We start from the raw sequence: 20591 nt of genomic DNA, 5'->3' as shown, positions 1-20591 counted from the left end.
TTGCTAGGAAGAACTGTTACTCAAAATTTTGCTTGCAGACAGTTTATAGTTCAGATTTAAATCAAACAGATACACAATTAACACAATTAAATATATGTATGTAACATTCAGAATCAATTAATTGTGAATCACCTGCTCTATCAGACGAATGCAAGTATTCCTTCACACTCCCAAGTGAATTATCAGGTGTCTCACAAGCAACATGCAATATACATAATGCTTCCTGGAACTGTTCTTAATAGTAAGATATTACACCAAACTCTATAGATGTTGGTTGCCAAATTTTGGAGACAAGGCTGGGTCAACGACTGAAGATGGATGATTTAAGCCTCCTGTAGCTTCTTCCAGATGAAGAGTGGATTTCCAAATACAACGACTCTAATAGAGTGACCACTTCAGATTATTATTCACAAAACTTATGGTTTTTGTCCCAGTTAAAGCTATGCTATTTGTGACTGGGTCCCACGTCAGTTCTCTGTAGATGCTCCTTTAGCTCTTTGCAAGAAAACAAGTTCTCAATGCTCTTGTTTAACTGGCTGTTAATGCTCAGTGACAAGATCTCTGCAAAATCTATTTACTTCTCCATACGACATCAACTTGTTCTCGTTTCTTCATTCAATGATTCCTCTACACAAATGGTTTTACAATCTTCAGAATCAAAAGAATTTGCTGACACCAACTAATTCATCTGCAAATCACTGTATGCCTTCTGACAATCTCCTGTGTATCTGTTCTCTGATAAATATCGCTCAAGAAATTGAAATATAGAAAGCATCCCATATGCTTCACAATAGTGGCAGATTCAGAATGTATTACACAACACGATTTGTAACGTCAAATGAATAATCTGATAATTGACGTGTCCACTAGATTCCTCCAAGTAGAACAACATCAGTATCTGTTGATACTACTGTCTTTGGCAGTTTATTAATCATTCAACACATCAGACACACAAGCCGTTATAGAATTACATGAACCGCCAAAAATATTATGTCTGCTTGCATTCCTTCACATGTTATTTTCCTTCCTAATTGTTGACGTTGATAATTAGTGGCACATTCCTGACGATAATATTCTTCCTTCTGAATTATTTGAAGTTTGGTAAATGTTTGGATTCTTGGTTATCTAGACGGTTACCCAATGCATATAATGTTTCCTTAAGCTTCATTCATGGAAACATTCTGAATCCTCAACATACACTACTTAGACTATAAGAAACACTGTTTCAGGTGTGCTACAAATTATGGTTACAGAAAAATATTTAATCTGTAGAGTCCTGCCTTCACAGTCACTCCACACTTGATTCATAGTATCTATAAACCCAGTGATGCATACAATATACTGTGAATTTGCAATTATCCAAGATTGCGGTCCAATAGAAAGCTGTGAATATTAAATATTACGCTCCAACTATAGACAATTTCCACCACCAGAAGTGAAATATTTCCTACCCGACAAATATTTCATATTAGCCAATTTTCGCCGATAATATCGTAACTATTCTCATTGAGGAAAACATTTTTCGTTTCAATTACCAAACATAAGATATGAGCTCCCAAAATAAAGATGGCTTACAATATAACCCGAGATTATGAAATGGTCACCACGATTAATTTCATGAACTCTTATTAAGTAGCTTCAACACAGTCGGGTTCCGCATATCAAATAATTTCTAGTCCTTCAAGTAAATGTTTGTCTACAATGTAGAGCGCGTACATACCTTAAATAAATATATTTGTGTTGCTCATATATGAGGCATACTGATAAAATATTTTGACCACTATTAAGTTTAAGCTATTAAATAAATCCAAACCTGTGAGCTTGGTAGTGACGGCAAAAGGTTCACAAGAATATTTATTCCAAATCCTTATTTCTTCGGACCATTAAATGGCTCTTTATAATAAATATTTTTCTATCAAACCTTCTGAATTTTTCTGCAATAGTTGAGGATTTTCTCAAAATCTCATAGCCAATGAGACGGCAGAGTCGATGCTCTGATACCACTATAATATTTCAAATGGATATTCTGGTAATTTTTCTCATAAACAAATTTCAACATATAATAGATAATTCTTGCAAACCCAACGAACAATATAAACCAGCAAATGAACCGATAACGCTCATTTAAATATTCAGTTTCAACACATCAGATTTGCCATTGTATTGTAAATCGGCAATTCAATAACATGCATAGAGTCTAATCTCATAAACACCAATAAAAGTCAGATTGCAAATATATAAAAGAACTTGTAAACCCAACGTGAACTCTGTCCTGAATTCACTGTAGTGATGAACCAGGGCTACGTCGAATCCACCAACAATGGCTTGAAGGTTTGCATCCTCAAGTCTGAAATGGAAGGTGTAGTCTCTGTAATGGGCACCCCTGGATGTCCCAAAAAACTAAACCAAATTGCTGAAAGGAATTATGTCAAACAGTTTGCATTCAACTTCTTATTTCTCCGTTTAATGTTTTAAACCCCTTATAATTCCGGAAATCAAACATTTATTGTTTGTTGTGTTTCGTGCATGGAATTGGTATCATACAACATAAACAAGAAAGCAACTACAATGATATGCAAAGTGGAAATGAACTGCTGCTAATAAAATGTTATTTTCAGAATTCATAAAATCAAATACATAGCAGATTTATCAACTCACTAATTACTTCAGCAATATTGTCATAATACTCCAGCCCATGCTTACGAACTTGCTGCTACAATACTTTGTCCTCCAATCAGTCCACTACCTTCATAATACCATTCCCTCCAAGCGGCATAAGCGTCGGACAAGTAGTGAAGAAGATATGAGCAAAATATCAAATCTGCCTGTAGCCGGAAATGCAACTAAACTGCCTGATAATGAAGCCAATAAGAAAGAATTCCAAAGGCCAAACCCCAAGGGAATGACGTCTAGAATGTTACAAGAGAGGATAGACGTCCTCAAATGCCGAAAACAAAGCTGCAACTCACACACCAATTTCTTCTCATATTCAACCTGTCTAATGAAGCCACAAATGCTTCCTTTTATTCTATTCCCACGGGTCCCCTCAACTCATATGGGCAATGTGGGATAAAAGATGTGTAATATAAAACATATATTAAAATACCCCTTATGTCTCCCTTGGGTACACATCACCATAAAATATATATTAAAGTAACACTTTAATATTTTACAATTAAATTAGACGTTACTTTAATAAAACTTCAGGCATTAAAATGTATTAGCAATCGGACTCCGAATAATGCGAGTGATAGCTCATCGAAAAGCTCTCACCGAGGAGTATCGAGTCCAATCACCAAAATTGACCTGCACTGTGTCCTGCCGACTTACTAAAAATAGTAAGTATGCCTGAAACTAAGTAAATCAACTTCGTTTTGGCCCAAACTGGAAATGACTAGGCCAAAACACTCCAAGATCCCATTAAACCCTTCGTTAGCCCTCGGGACCATGTAGAACAAGGCTAACGCGCACACACTTGGTCAACTGCTAAAATGGGGACATTACAGTCCGCCCCCCTTGAAATTGCTTGTCCTCAAGCAACCTCAGTCCAGCCTGCTGAATAACCTGCTCACTCTCCCATGTAGAATCTTCCTCCGGCAGGTCTTTCCATTTGACCAAATACTCCTTCACTATCCTGTTTCTAAGCTTCCTCTCTCTGGTATCCACAATAGCCTCAGGTACTAACACAAGCTTCCCCTCCTCATCCAAAGTGGGTAAATCTGCAGAAGGCACTACACTCTGACCAATGGCTTTCTTAAGCCTAGACACATGAAACACATTGTGCACTCGATTGCCCTCTGGAAGCTCAAGCTCATAGGCGACTTTGCCCACTTTGCGAATCACCCTGTAGGGACCATAAAATCTAGGTTTCAACTTTTCAGCTCCGCTCTTCTTGAGCGATGATTGTCTATATGGTTGTAGCCTCAAGTAAACCATATCCCCTACCTCGAAGCTACGCTCTATTCGGTGCTGATCAGCATACAATTTCTGTTGATTCTGGGCCTGTTGTATATTCTCTTTGAGCACTTTCAGGATGTCCTGACTATCCTGCAATAAGTTTTTGGCTTTGGGCACTCTACTGTCCCCCAAAACTAAATCCATGAAGCTAGGTGCTTCATAACCATAGAGTGCCATGAAAGGAGTCATCTTGATGGACATATGATAAGTGGTGTTATAACAATACTCTCCCATATGCAACCATCTGATCCAAGCCTTTTGTTGTGTAGTTACATAGTTCCTCAAATATCCTTCCGCCCATTTATTCACAATCTCTGTTTGCCCATCTGTTTGCGGATGATAACTAGTGCTAGGTGTAAGATCTGTACCACACAACCTAAACAACTCTTGCCAAAAAACACTCATAAACTTACTATCCCGGTCGCTGACAATGAATCTGGGCAGCCCATGTAACCTGAATATCTCTTTAAAGAAAAGATTTGCCACCTGTGCTGCTGTGTAAGTGGACGGAATAGCAAAGAAGTGAGCAAACTTCGTCAAGCGGTCCACCACCACATAGATGCAATCCCTTCCCTGCACTCGTGGTAAACCAGTGATGAAGTCCATCGAAATACTTTCCCATTTCCTATCAGGAATGGGCAAGGGCTGTAATAAACCTGCAGGAAATGTGTGTTCTCCCTTATTCTGTTGACAAACCATACACTCCCTGACATACCTCTGAACATCATCCTTGAGCCCTTTCCATGAAAACCGCTCTCGGATCTGCCTGTAGGTCTTGAAGACCCCCGGATGTCCTGCTATGGGTGCATCATGAAATGCCTTCAATATCGCCTCTCTCAAATGTGATGACGGAATCAAATAAACCCTGTCCTGAACTCTGATCAATCCATCTATCACCTCATAGCGATCATCCTGTATGGTACCTGAAATCAATCCAGAAGCCCAAGCATCTCCGACATACTCTGCTATAATCCGATCTCTCCAATCTCCTGAAATCTCTGCCAGAGCACATAAGTGAGGTCTCCGAGATAAGGCATCAGCCACCACAATTTTCTTACCTTTGACAAACTCTATGTCAAAGTCATAAGCTTGCAATTTAGTCACCCATTTTTGTTGCCGGTCATTAAGATCACGCTGGCTCATGAAGTATTTAATACTGTTGTGATCAGTCTTGATCACAAAACGTCCACCTACCAAATATGATCGAAATTTGGCCAATGCATGCATTATGGCCAACATCTCTCGGTCATAGACAGAATAACTTTTCTCAACTCCTCGGAGCTTCCTACTCTCGAATGCAATGGGATGCTTCTCCTGCATCAATATTGCTCCAATCCCATCACCTGATGCATCACAATGAAGCTCAAAAGGCTTTGTGAAATCCGGTAGAGCTAGAACTGGACATGAAGACATTACCTGCTTGAAATGCTCAAAACACCTCTGTGCTGCCCCTGTCCACACGAAGGCTCCTTTCCTGGTAAGATCTGTCAAGGGTGTAGCAATCTGTGAGAATCCCTTAACAAACCTTCTATAAAAACCACATAAACCAAAGAATCCCTTAAGCTGTGTAAGGTTTGTGGGAGTAGGCCACTCTACAATAGCTCTAATCTTTTCGGGATCAACCCGAACGCCATCTGCACTAATGATATGCCCCAGGTAAAGGAGCTCAGTCATGCCAAACTCACATTTAGATTCCTTGGCATACAATGACTCTCTCTCCAGAATAGATAACACCTCCTCCAGATGATGTAAGTGCTCCTCCTAGGTCTTACTGAAGACCAAGATGTCATCAAAGAAGATCAAGACAAATCTCCTCAGCTGCTTCCTGAATACCTGGTTCATACAACTTTGAAATGTAGCAGGTGCATTGGTTAGACCAAATGGCATAACCATGAACTCAAAGTGGCCATAGTGACATCGGAAGGCTGTTTTCTCAATGTCCTTTGCTCTCATCCTGATCTGATGGTATCCGGATCGCAAATCAATTTTGGTGAAGAAGCATGCCCCATGCAACTCATCAATCAGCTCATCAATCCTAGGAATGGGATACCTGTTTTTAATTGTTTTCTTATTCAGTGCCCTGTAATCGATGCACATGCGCATTGTCCCATCCTTCTTCTTTACCAATACTACTGCTGAAGCAAAAGGGCTCTTACTGGGCCTGATATGCCCCATCTCCAACAAATCCTTAATCGCCTTCTCTATCTCATCCTTGTGTTTCTTAGGATGACGATAGGGAGTAATCATAACTGGTTTGGCTCCCTCCTCGAGCTCAATAACATGTTCCATCCCTCTGTCAGGAGGAACCCCATGAGGAATATCGCTAAATACTTTAGCGTGTCTATCAAGTATCTTCTGGACATCTAGTGGATGACTCTTTTCTTGTGGCTCTGGTGAAGTTGGCATAATGTGGCACTCTGCCGCCCACTCTATGTCATCATGACGAAAAAGTCTCTGCATTCTCCTCAAGGACACTATTCTGCAACCTCCATCTGAAAGCCCTCTAAGTACCACAGTTCTCCCCTCATGCTGGAATCTCATCTCCAATTTCGCTAGATTGAGTGTGAACTCAACTAGTGAAGCCATCCATGTCATGCCGAGGATGACATCATAATCTCCCATGTCCACAACATAGAACTCATCTTCCAACTCGTAGCCATCTCCAAACCTGATGCGAAGATTAGATATCTTCCGAGTGCATAATAACTTATCACCGTTAGCCACCATGACTCTAAACCCATCATGCTCCTCTGTCTGTAACCCTCTCCTGGCTACCAACTGTGCATCTATGAAGTTATGTGTAGCCCCAGTGTCAATAAGAGATATCACTTTCTGCCCCTGGATAGTACCCCTGACCTTAAATGTGATTGCCTTTTGGGCCCCTGTCAAGCGTGCCAACGATCTATCATCCTTAGGAATGTTGCTCTCCTCTATAGTGTTACCCTCATCTGAATCGGAATGCTGATCCTCCCCTTCTGACTCTGACTCTTCTGCTGAAAAATACTCCATTTGATTTGCCTTAGCCTTGAGAGAACATTTATGAGATAAGTCCCAAGGCTCTCTACAATGGAAGCACAGCTTCTTCTTTCGAAGTTCATTCAAGGTTTCATTGTCTAGTCCTTTTGATCCTTCTTTGGGTTTGCTATACTCTTTCTGAAATGATTTTTTGTCTTTGTCCTTGCGGTAGGAAGAATCTGTTGAATGGTTTTTTCCTTTATATACCGAAGGGGCTAAATCTCGTGCCTTTTTAGTTGCTTCAGCTAACGTGAGTGGATCATGTCCCTTCACCCAACCTCGTAATGGATCAACAAGACCATCACAAAATAACACCACCAATCTCCTAGGAGAGATATCAGTAACAAGTACAGACAAGCGTTGAAACTCGGCAATGTAAGCATCCACAGAACCTGACTGTTTTAACTGTGCTAGCTCCTTGAAATGTAACTCGGGATCCTTAGTGTCAAATCTCCCAATCAATGTTTCGGTGAATTCCTCATAAGATGTAATCTGATTATGCCCCAAAGTCACCATGCCATGATGCCACCATTCATGTGCAACGCCATCCAAGTGCATAGCCGCATACTTGATAGCCTCCTCCTCAGGCATAGGATTAAGCTGCAAGTATGTATCTACCTTCTGCACCCAAGCTCGTGCAGTCATCTTCCCTGAAGCATCATAATAAGGTAAAGAAAGTTTTCCAACTTTCTTCCTCAGCTCAAAGTTTTGATTCCTCCCTCCTGCTTTAGGCATGTGTCTCATCCTCAAGTCCATATAATCTCTAAGAGAAATATCCGCCTGAAACTCTGGTCCACTAGCCTCCCAGTCCCTCCTGAACTGATCCTGTAACTCGGTAATCTGCGGTTCGTTTACTGGATGAACCGGATCTCTGGGTGGAAAAGTGGGTAGAAGAGGTCTCGAGCTCACAGTCCGTGCTGGGCGTGCAACGTGTCTAAAGTTATCAGCCTCATTCCCATTGTTGCCGTGTCCATTATTACCATTAATGTTATTCTCAGGACCATTGTTGTTGCCTTGGCCTTCATGGTTATTGTTTCCCCCGTTGTTATTGTTTCCCTCGTTGTTATTGTTTCTGTTCTTGGCATCACCTGGATTAATATTGACACCCATCTGTCTAGCCATGAGCTGCAACATCATGTCCATTCGCCTATTCTGCTCCTGCTGCATACGCTGCCCCTGCTCTAATGTATCCAGTAACTGTCGGAACAGTACCTCCCCTTGATCTGGACCAGCATTTCTGCCTCCGCCTAATCCTGTATTCCTGTCATCTCGATCACCCATATTATTGTCCTGATCACAGAATATCTCCTCTGTGTCTGTATGGTTGAATTCAATGTCCCCCTGCACGGATGTACTAGACTGTTTGCTTTGCAAGTCTGAAATCCTATTTTGTCTTGCTCTGGTATCGCGGAAATTATAAGACCCCTGTCGCATGCTCAAACATAAATGCTTAGCCTGTGTTTTTTTTTTACTTACTTTTTCCCTCTATCCGGCTGTTCCAAATTCCCTATAAGACCTCCACAGGATGGCAGGACTTATAGCTCTGATACCACTGTAATGGGCACCCCTGGATGTCCCAAAAAACTAAACCAAATTGCTGAAAGGAATTATGTCAAACAGTTTGCATTCAACTTCTTATTTCTCCGTTTAATGTTTTAAACCCCTTATAATTCCGGAAATCAAACATTTATTGTTTGTTGTGTTTCGTGCATGGAATTGGTATCATACAACATAAACAAGAAAGCAACTACAATGATATGCAAAGTGGAAATGAACTGCTGCTAATAAAATGTTATTTTCAGAATTCATAAAATCAAATACATAGCAGATTTATCAACTCACTAATTACTTCAGCAATATTGTCATAATACTCCAGCCCATGCTTACGAACTTGCTGCTACAATACTTTGTCCTCCAATCAGTCCACTACCTTCATAATACCATTCCCTCCAAGCGGCATAAGCATCGGACAAGTAGTGAAGAAGATATGAGCAAAATATCAAATCTGCCTGTAGCCGGAAATGCAACTAAACTGCTTGATAATGAAGCCAATAAGAAAGAATTCCAAAGGCCAAACCCCAAGGGAATGACATCTAGAATGTTACAAGAGAGGATAGACGTCCTCAAATGCCGAAAACAAAGCTGCAACTCACACACCAATTTCTTCTCATATTCAACCTGTCTAATGAAGCCACAAATGCTTCCTTTTATTCTATTCCCACGGGTCCCCTCAACTCATATGGGCAATGTGGGATAAAAGATGTGTAATATAAAACATATATTAAAATACCCCTTATGTCTCCCTTGGGTACACATCACCATAAAATATATATTAAAGTAACACTTTAATATTTTACAATTAAATTAGACGTTACTTTAATAAAACTTCAGGCATTAAAATGTATTAGCAATCGGACTCCGAATAATGCGAGTGATAGCTCATCGAAAAGCTCTCACCGAGGAGTATCGAGTCCAATCACCAAAATTGACCTGCATTGTGTCCTGCCGACTTACTAAAAATAGTAAGTATGCTTGAAACTAAGTAAATCAACTTCGTTTTGGCCCAAACTGGAAATGACTAGGCCAAAACACTCCAAGATCCCATTAAACCCTTCGTTAGCCCTCGGGACCATGTAGAACAAGGCTAACGCGCACACACTTGGTCAACTGCTAAAATGGGGACATTACAGTCTCCTAATGTTTCTCCAAGTGAAACCTAAATTCTCCAAAGAAACAATAATCCAAGCATATGCTCAAATGAATGAAGCTTTCCTCTTTTATGCTCAAAACGGTGACCCGTCAGTTCCCTTTTTATATCCTTTCGTCTTTTCCTTTTTCTGTCACCTTTAGCTCACTTAATAATATTAATTTGACCCATTTTATAGTTTATCATTAAGTTACCTTAAGCCAAAATTAATATTTTATGAATATGATTTTAGAATTCTTAATGTCCCAAAAGGGGACATTATAGAGATTTTCTATGCAGCCCTGCTTTATTAAAGGGTATAGTTACTTGGCCCTTTTGGAGAGACAATGCTTTTGGCATCAGTTCTAGGATACCATGTCTAAGATGACTGTTTTGTACACCTTGATTAGACAGGCTATGCTTTATGGGTTTGTGGTTTGGGGGTTGTTTGTGTTGGAGTCAGACTGTGCCTCAGTGGAGTGTGTTAAGACCATTTCTCTTAGGCACTTAATCAAATGCAATTAGTCTACTTACAGTATTATCCTGGTTGATTTTGGGGCCCATCGTTTTAGGCTTAGAATAATCTTAGACCAAGATTGGTTTATGCATTGTCTTCATTGCTTTACGGATTCGCCTTAGGGACAACACATATATTCTAATTTGGCCTACCACTTCTTGGAGGCGATTGCGTGCACCGACTCCTCTCTTTAGGCCCATTGCTGGTTTGGCCAGGCTTCCTCTGTTCTGGGTTTGGTTGGAATTGACATTGACCATTGTCCTCCTTTTTAAGAATTATTTGGATGCCCTCGCTCATCTCCTACCTCAGTAGAAGTTGAATATTCATGTCAGGATGGACATTTACAAACAAAATAACATAATACTTTAGAAAACCCCTTGGGGGGTCCTTGTCTAAGGATGGCCTTCTATGGTCAAGAGTTTATTGATATAGAGGATGGGGTCGTTGTGCATTGTTTGTACCTTTCTCATCATTGCTCACATGTGCTCCGCATCTCCTTGGGCTCTTCCAAGGTGGGCTTGCATTGGCTCCAGATCTATATGGACCATTAGATCGACAAGAAGGATTAGATCTATCAGCCCTGTGACATGGGGGAGGATGAGATAGAGACACATAGTTTTCCGTTGCCCCATTTTGTATGAGATACAAGGAAGGTTCTACTACTTATTTAAGGAGATTCGTTTTCTCTCTTCCTTTTTCAGATACGCTGATCTATGATGTCTTGCCCTTTATCTTTAGAAGACCATGATGCTTCGTGACCACACCCTTCAGCCGTAGATCCCTTTGAGACAACACCTTGGCTTGCTCATCACCTCTCCTTCATATTGGTCTCCCTTACTCGTGGTACCAAGCAATCGCTTGGTCCCCCATCGATACATATCAGGTTTGTGAGGCCTCGCAAATATTACGTGTTGTCATCGGAGATGGCTCACCAATGGTCACCAGAGATGGCTTAGGGCTTCCTTTGGCCTTGTATTCTTTAGTTTTGGATATCTTCCCGCTTGCTTGGGACAGCTATCCTGTTGTTTGCTTGTGCTTCTTGTTTTTGGTTTTCTTTTTCTCTTTCCCTTGACACTGTTTGGTGTTCCCATTGGTGGTTGGTCTTTTGTTGTTTGTTGGCAGTCCCTAGGACCCTCTTTGTGGTCTTTTATTGGACATTAATAAATTTATCTCATCTTTTTTTCTCATGCAGTTTGAAGCAGCATTCGGACTCTTAAGTATACTAACAACATTGAAGGAAGCAACTTGACAGGATTTGTATGTATTATAAGGTTTTTAATTTCATTGCGAAGGCATTACTGCTTGAGATAGTGCACAAGAAAGGTTGAGGGTTCAAAAACGAAACTCCTATCAAATTTTTGTTAGTCATTTCTCACCTAGGGTTGATCATTCTTTTTTCATTAGATTTTGATATCTATTTTTAGTGAATATTTATATTCATTCTCCTTTTACAGTCTTTTTGTTATTGTGTGGCTGATGACAACTGGTCATGCAATGATAGGGTTAACCTCTCAGAGATATGTGAGACCCATGATTAATTTATTCTTCAGATTCTGGTCCATTTAAAGCTTGTTCCCTCTAATATTAACATGTTGATTTGTACAGAAAGCAGTGCGTAAACTACAATTGTTGGACTTCTTGCTATTCTGAGCTCTAATAATGCCATTAATTATGTCATGTTATTCTATGTCTTATTTTGGTCTGTGTCTATATATTAGTTTTTCATCTCTGTGGTGATAAATTCACTTATATAACTGGTTTTGCCAAGCTGAATGCATGTTTTTATGTTTTTGATGAAGTTCCTTCCGGAGATTGTAGTCATTCTTGAAGTTTTTTCATTCTTATTAGATAATATTCTCTGGATTATTTTATTCTATTATATCTAACTGTTTATTTGTGCAGCCAATACCCCTGAAACATCTCACTGAAGGATTGAAAGCTGGAAAAGCATCGAAAATTGATAACTTGAGTAAACTTTTTGCCAATGTTCTTAGCATCCATTCTCCAAAGGTAAACTAGACACAGACATACATTTTTTTGACGCTGCACTTGTCTAGCTTACTCATATATTTACTTTTTGTTAATTACAGAAAGCAATTGACTTATATTCTACATAGTTATTGCAGAGACAAGATCTCAGTATAGTTAGTTGTTTTCTGTTTTCTTTTATTTAATAATGGGCGCTGGTTATTGATATGCTAGCTTGATAACCTTATTATTCCTATCTTTTAATCATGTTTATAAAATATAAAGATCTTTATTTTATATTGTTGTCATGGTTGAGATTTATTGAACAGTTGATGAAACATTTAAAAATAATTTATTATATTTCTTTTTGCTAGCCTATGGTTATGTTGCTATTAGATTCACAAGGATGCAATATTTCTTGGCATCCTTCGAGGTGACGTGTATAGACCCATTCTGATATCTGTCCCATGTTTACACTGGAAGGCTTGTGTTCTTCTATTTTTAGGCTTTTTCTATTACTTTATACATATATTTAGTATGAATTATTGTTTATTACCTTCAGCTTCATGTATTTTTTTTCCAGTGTCCCATGGCCCATCGCACCGCCCCTCACCCCCCGACCAAAAATTATTGTAGTGGTACATATCTGAGACTTGGGGACTTGGGGCAGACTTCCCCCCACAGATACACCACCTCTACCAAGGATGGGGCAAAGTCACTTGCTATATGACACCTCTTATTACATACCAATTGCAACATTTAACTTCAGAAAACTAGTTTGCCTTCCACGGAGCACTTGCAGAGGAGTTATATTGCATGCTTTTCCTTGAATATTTCAATTCACCTCAATTATTATTACAGCACCCCGCACCCTCCACCCCCCCTATCCCCCACCAACTGTTCCACTGCCATTCTCTCATTGTCCCCAAACTTAGGCCACTGGTTCCATGTCCCCGAAATCTGTCTCCACATTCCTGCATTGTTGCATGAGGAAACTCCATGGAACACTGATTTTTTGTTGCATTTCTATTTAAGTAGGAGTCTTTATTTTATGTTATTCTTAACTAAGTCCTAGATGAGGCTAACAGAGATATTCACAGTTCTTATAAATTCTAACAATTTGACCCTATAGTTGTTTTCTGGACAAATTTTACTACCTCGGATTTGTCGAATCCACTATTATATGGGGTTTCTACGGTGAGTAACTTTGCCTATTTAAGAAAGCCTGATAATTGTAGCCTTCCCCCTTTATTTTCTCGTTAGAGATGATCAGTGTTGCCTATTGTTTTCTAGACTTGTGGAACAAGGCTGCTGTTCTATATAAAGTATTCTTAGAGCCCCAATTGAATGTTACTGATATATGCTTGCTTATCCACTGATTCTTGCGATGTTTAATGTTGTGTGTATATATTGTAGATACTTTTTTATGAGTGATTTTTATTGTATATCTTAATTTCTGTAGCTCATTTAATATGTTGTGTATACCATAAGCAATGACTAAGAAGAGATTATTCTTTCTTACAGGATGAGGACATACTAAAGACATTCAATAAACAGCTAGAGGAGGACAGAAGAATAATAATTTCTCGAAGCAATCTAAGTGAGCTCCATAAAGTGAGAAATTTTTGAACCTTTTAATTTTTTCTTTTGATGTATAAAACATACAAGATTATGCTTTTACTGAAATTCATATTTGGACTATTACTGGCCAAGATATTCTGATGCTCAATTCACCTACGTGGATTTACTTTTGCTTATGTGATGTTATAAACTTCTATGGCCCTTAGCAATTAAAAGTTGCAAAAGGAAGCTTCTAGAATTTATCATATCAATTTTGATTATGTGATAGTGTCATGCTTTGGGTATCATATTTCATACTTCCCTTTACTGAAAACATGGTACTCTTTATTCCATAATGTCAATAAGGAAATGAATAGTATGCTGATTGTTTATTTGTATCTTAGATAGGAAGTTATTTGTCTGTTATAAACAAGTAATATGCTCATAATTGGCTGCAAATATCAATTGGAAGTGCTTGAGATTAAAAAGTGGTTCTATGTAGTGATCACATATGGAAATCAATCAAATAGAGGATTTAATCCTTTTAGCAACTTGATTAACAAATACAGATGCATATTATCCATTGTTTACCAACCATCTTAAGCTCTTTTGTGTTGGATGTAAGGAGATACCTTAGAATAATTTCTTTAATTCTTCTAGGATTTACCAGCATGACACTCTAAACCTTGTAAATTCTTTTCTGAGAATCCATAGATCTGGCTATTCTGTTTTCATTGTGGCAGATGTTGATTTTATTGTTTCTTGAAATCTTTCTTGGAGTTAGAAGTAGTTTGCTTCCTCACTTGTAATTACATGGTTGATAAACAGTGGCTTGATTTATTCAATACCATGTATTAAGTTCTTCAAATATTCTTTTTCTAGCTGTGAGAAGGGATTGCAAACAAATGTTTTCCATTAATTGCCTTTGTTCTTATTTGTTTCTTCCTATCATGTTAAGGAACTACTCATTTCCTTGCTTCATTTACAGTAATTATTCCTGGCTGAGTGAAATAAAAACAATCAATAACGTGATTTGCTAATTAAAACTTTGTTGTATTTTGTTAAATCCCATGTATTTATTATGTGATTTGACATGGGAATTTGATGTTGTAGGTACTCGAGGAACATAAACTGTATTGCCATGATCTATTATGTATTCGCACTGATGGTGTGATACTAACTAGTCAAAGTAAGTTCTTCACATATGGTTTTATCATTCTTCTTTTGGCTTATCAGAAATTGAAATTGAATTTGCTAGTTATCTCTATCAACTGTCAAATGGATTTGTGGCATGCTATATTGATCTTGATTGCAAGTAGAAGATATATTATAAATGAAATTAGAAAGAAAGAACACATTTAGGTCAAGCATCACAAGAAAACAAGTCATCTTATGTCCTCTCTACAATTGGGAGATGTTATGGATGGAAGTTTAGGAAATATGGTTGGAAGTTTAGGAAAAACTTATAGCATTGTTTCTTTTGGATGTGGAGACCGATGATATGCTTCTGTAATTTAAATTGAGGAATAGGTAATTAATTTTCTGTTCATTAGCATCCCTAAGCAATTATTTTTATTGAGGACATTGGTAAACAATGGATAGACCCAAATGTATATTCCAACTTAATTGGAGTTGCTTCCATAGTTACTAGAAAATGGCCAAATAGGAATGGGTACAAATGTGGTACATTATTTTTTCAAATAATAAGATACGAGTTTGGTATAGGTGTCTATCATGACATCTTGTGATTTACTTTCCTGGGACTAACTTATATCATGACATGTACTTGTATGAAAGTTGTGACTGTTTCTAAGGTCTTAATTTTCTTAAGCTCCTTCTGTATTGCGGTTAGAATTTTAATTTGTAATTACTAATTAGTTAAATCATTACATCTGATAGAAATGCCTGCCTTAGTAGGTACTGGATTTAAGAGATCTATTCATTGATTAGTAGCTTGTGGAGTGCATCATAAAGTGGTTATAATTAATTCTGCTCTTCCTGGTTTTGTGATATCGATCTAGATAACATATTATTATTCTTGGTTGAAGAGTAAATTGCCTCCCTTCAGGTTTGCATTTGTGGACGGAGTAGAGATCTAGTTGGGCATGTTTTGTCCATTTGCGCTTTCATCTTACTTCCACAATTTTTTTGGTTTTGGCTTGATTCTTTCATTTCATTGGACATGTATGGGATTTCATTATCCGTATTTGGGAATGTTAAGAGCAGATATTATACAACAAAGAAAGACAATTCCATTAACTTTTTCATTTAAATGAATGCTAGCAGCTAGCAAACTATGAAAATATACCCTTATTGTGGTAGAAATGCTATGAACTAGACAGCGTTTACCTCTTGTTGGAACCCCAAGAACAAACCTTCCTGGACAATTATGAAAAAACTCAAGCAACAAAGAAAAATGATAGATACTATCTGAAAAGTGATAAATGCTACACGCAACAGTTTGACCTTGTATTGGTTCTTTCCATCTCTTAAATATGACTGATGTAGGACAACATTCAAAGAGCATTATGGCATGAAGTAACTAAAACACTAAAATGAACAGTAATAATTGTTTCAATGCAATTTAATGTCGGGTGGAGGACATGGAAGGAGTTGTGGTGAAAGAGTATCTGTTTCCACAAGTTTGTCTGGTGGAAATGTAAACTAGGATGCCAAAGGTTTGAATATGATAAAAGGTCAACTGCAATTTACAACCATAGATGAAATCTTGAGATACACTGTAAGAAGTAAAATCAATAAGGGAAAGCACACAGTAGGCCAGCTATGGCCAGCTGATTCCGCAAGTGAAATCCTTGATCAAAAGAAGAAAGACATCAGGGGACCAATTACAAATATGTTAATTATGTAGGTTGAAAACATCCATCAAAGGAAGAAACACCATCAATCAATCACAGTGAGCCAGTAATTGCCAAGAGTCAATCGTCCATTGGACTTAACAAACCAATCTATGAGAGAAATGGAAGATGTTATCTACACATGAACCTCACCAGTCAATATCATGTAGATACTTTCATAGGGTTTTATTAGGCTAGTTTTTTCTAATAAATGCCTTTTACTATGACATAATCAATATGAAATAATACTCCTAGAGCGATCACAGGAAACACTCAAAGAAGGCTTAATCGACTTGAAATAAATATTGGGAATAGGGGATGCCAAACAAACCGTTCTCTGCTGGCAAGCTGAAACTAAGGAGCCATGGACATAATTACATAAAAATATATATCTTAGAATTGGTATCTCTCCTTACCCTGCTAACTTTTTGGATTCCTCTTTCCCCTCCTTGCATCTATTTGACTATCTCAGTTTGCTAATATCCATCCACTTGGTCTTCTCTGGCTCTAAGTCACCTTAATGATGGATCATGGAGTATTATTAGAAATTTTATGCAAGGAATTGTTATACAATCAAATTCCAGAAATCTATGTTATATTCACAACAAGCTGGTCTTTGGGAGTGGGCATTAATGGAGAAAGATTAATCATTTTTATGAATATTAAGATCACATTCCTGATTGACATGGCTATGCAAATCATGAGAATTAGTCATCAATTATATAGGATACGTGACTTTATTTGCAGAAGGGGGTGTCATCTTTGTATTTTAAGTTGTCATAGCATTCAGTATTAAATTTGATTTTGATAGGAAATTGAACCAGTCCCAAAGCTCTTTTATAATAGAGTGAGATCTCGTTCTAGAATCATGAAGATTAAATTCCATTTTTGACTTCGGCCAAGTTTTTACGTTATCATTAGAAAGAATTTCATGAAAATGGATCATCCATTACTGTTCCATTCTTTATGCGAACAACTCTGTAACAGGGCAAGGGGTTTGTTATTGTGTGGTAAAATCTACAATGTAGACCTGAAACGAAAAAGCTCATTATTGTCACAGCTAATTGCATCACATCCAATCCAACCCTCAGCATGACTATCCTACCTTCTGATACTGGCAAATGCAGCTAATCCTGAAGGCTTAATGTAAACTTTCCAACAAAATATCATGTGGATAAAGATTTTTCTATTGTTTCGCAGCTCAAGGGACAATTTCCTGAATATTTTTTGTTACTACAACTTTCCAAGTCTCATGGCCATTTAGGGATTTCAAGTTCCATTTGGTGGTAAAAGCATCCCCTTGAAATTTCAAATTTTTATAACCTGAGCGATCTCTACATTAAGCCAGACAACACATACATATGACATACACACATACATATACATAGATGCATACATATACACTGATATACATGCATGCATATATGTGTGTGTGTGTGTGTGTGTGTGTGTGTATGTATGTATCTATATATGTGTGTATATATACATTAAATGTGTATGTATAATGTACACATACACACAGATATACATACATACATGCATACAGCATATAGCTATATAGACATACTACATAGATATGTAGTGCACATATATGCATGCATATATATGGATGTACACACATGCATGCATATGTTATGGACACACAAATGTATTAATGTCAAGGATAAGTATTTATCTACATACCTAGGGGACATGTCCCCTCCCAAAATCCTAGAGTTTCTGAAACAGGGATTTCCCTGGGACAGGGGGACAGGTATGGCAGAAAAATGCAGGGTCTAGGAAACAGGGGGACGTCACAGGGAAAAATGGGGGACAGCCGGCCATCCGTGGTATGGCCGGGGACGTCACAGACATCCCTTGACCATGCTGGAGACGGCTGGCCATCCCCAACGTTAAAGCACATAAAAAATGAAAAATAAAATGCCAAAAGCTAATTTTAGAGCATAAAATAGTCCCTTTGCCGCTACTTAAAAATATCAAAAGTTTGAAGTCCTGAAATCTGAGAAAGTTTCTGAGGACATAGGATTGAAGGCCAATGTCAAAAGAGACGGTCTGCAAATAGGTGCAACCAGACTGTTTGGACATCAAGATCATGATTAAATTGACTTATGTGAACTCCCAAATGCAGAGATCAGAACCCCTCACCAATGCATAAACCTGCATTTTTCTCTAATATAGTTTTAACCCTGCATTTTTCTCCCAATGAGATCAGATATGATTTTTCTGAGGATAGACATGCAACTTGTCAAAAACTTAGAAATCAATGCACAATTTGCCAAATACTACCCCAAACATTTATTGTCAGGCCTGATAATGGGGAACAAGTCTTAGAATCAGATTGGTTTGTAAGGCAAATTTCAGATTTCTATGATATTGTTCGCTGCTAAACTTATATTTTTGTTCAAATATTGATATGCATATTGGCAATTGAAACTGTTTTATGAATGTATAATAGACTAGAGTAATTTTAATACTTATTGAGTACTGAATTGGTTATTATTTCGTAGATGGCATTCAAATGGTTTATTTTAAGGTTCTATGATGTTTAAATGACATGCTTTGTGCTTAGTTTCATATGAATGACACACATATATGCAAGTTTAGTGTATATTTAAAAGTTCCCTTATATGTATATAGTTGTTCCCATTTGCCTTTGCTCTCCCATCCCCAAAATTGGCCAAATTTTTTGCCGTCTCGGAAACCTGTCCCACTGTCCCCTGCCGTTCTTGTAATGTCCCCACTTTAGCAGTTGTCCAGTTGTGTGACTGTTAGCCTTTTATTTTATTTTATTTTATTTTATTTATCCCACATTGCTTGTGAAAAGTGGTCGACCCTATGAAGTAGGAATAAAAGGAGAGCTTGTGGCTATTGTAAGGCAAGGTTGAATATGAGAAGAAATTGGATGCGAGAGTTATGGATCTGTTATTGGCATTAGAGGATGTCTATCCTCTCTTGTGACATTCTAGATGTCATTCCCTTGGGCTTTGGCCTTTGGAATTCATTGCTATCAGCTTCATTAACTGGCAGCTTGGGTGCATTTCCAGCTATAGGCAGATTGGGTGTTTGGTCATATCATTCCCACTCCCTTGTCCGATACTTATGCCATTGTGAAGGGATGATTTTACATGTTATAATGTTGGAGTAATGAGTGAGTAGAAAAGTTTGCTATGTATTTGATTTTATTAGTTTGAAAATTAATATTATTTCAACAGTAGTTCAATCTTCTATTTGCATAAATTCCTTCTTGTTCATGTTATGTGGTTTCAGATCTATGCAAAGACATTAAAATCTCTATCAGTAGTTGGTACAATTTTTGGACATTTCCAGGGTGCTCATTATAGTAGGTCCGATACTTATGCCATTGTGTAGGGATGATTTTACATGTTATAATGTTTGCTCATATTATTCCCACTCCCTTGTCTGATACTTATGCCATTGTGAAGGGATGATATACATGTTATAATGCTGAAATAATTAATGAGTAGAAAAGTTTGCTATGTATTTGATTTTATTAGTTTGAAAACTAATATTATTTTAACAGTAGTTCAATCTTTAGTTTGCATAAGTTCCTTCGTGTTCATGTTATGTGGTTTTAAATCTATGCAAAGACATTAAAATCTCTATCAGCAGTTGGTTCAGTTTTTGGGCATTTCCAGGGTGCTCATTACAGTTACCATCCCAAAAACTTAGGCGAACATAGGTATTTAGGTATACATTTGTACATAATTTTATCACATACGTTTGTGTGTGGATGTATGTATGTGTAAATGCATATACATGTTTACACTCATGTGTGTGTGTATTTATGCATATATATATATATATACATATATATATATATATATATATTCACATGTATATACATATATGTTCATGTATATACTCACACCTAAGTCACAAGGTTCGAGTTCGAGTTCAATTTCGAAAACTATGAAATTCGGATAAAATTCGACAAGACAAAAAAATTGAAAAAAATTGGACATTAAATTTGCCTTATAAAATTTTCAAAATAAAATAAAATTTATATATAATT

The 20591-nt window shown here is 37.6% G+C and overlaps 1 protein-coding gene across 7 annotated transcripts in view; it reads left to right on the top strand.

Moving 5' to 3' along the window:
- LOC149535938 (uncharacterized) overlaps positions 1–20591 on the top strand; it is a 280772-nt gene that overhangs the window by 169841 nt on the left and 90340 nt on the right. For all 7 annotated transcript variants that reach the window (XR_016357873.1, XR_016357871.1, XR_016357872.1 and 4 more), the window contains 3 exons: positions 12078–12185; positions 13668–13757; positions 14817–14892. Coding sequence is in view for 4 of the 7 variants with exons in the window: in XM_089806831.1 (XP_089662957.1) it covers positions 12078–12185; positions 13668–13757; positions 14817–14892 (274 nt within the window). In the remaining 3 variants the exon portion in view is untranslated. The remainder of the gene's footprint in view (positions 1–12077; positions 12186–13667; positions 13758–14816; positions 14893–20591) is intronic.

This window comes from Cupressus sempervirens, chromosome 10 (assembly GCF_028749045.1).
Source record: "Cupressus sempervirens isolate cs-2001-9-10 chromosome 10, ASM2874904v1, whole genome shotgun sequence".
Classification (NCBI taxonomy): domain Eukaryota; kingdom Viridiplantae; phylum Streptophyta; class Pinopsida; order Cupressales; family Cupressaceae; genus Cupressus; species Cupressus sempervirens.
This window is presented reverse-complemented; position numbering and strand designations above follow the sequence as displayed.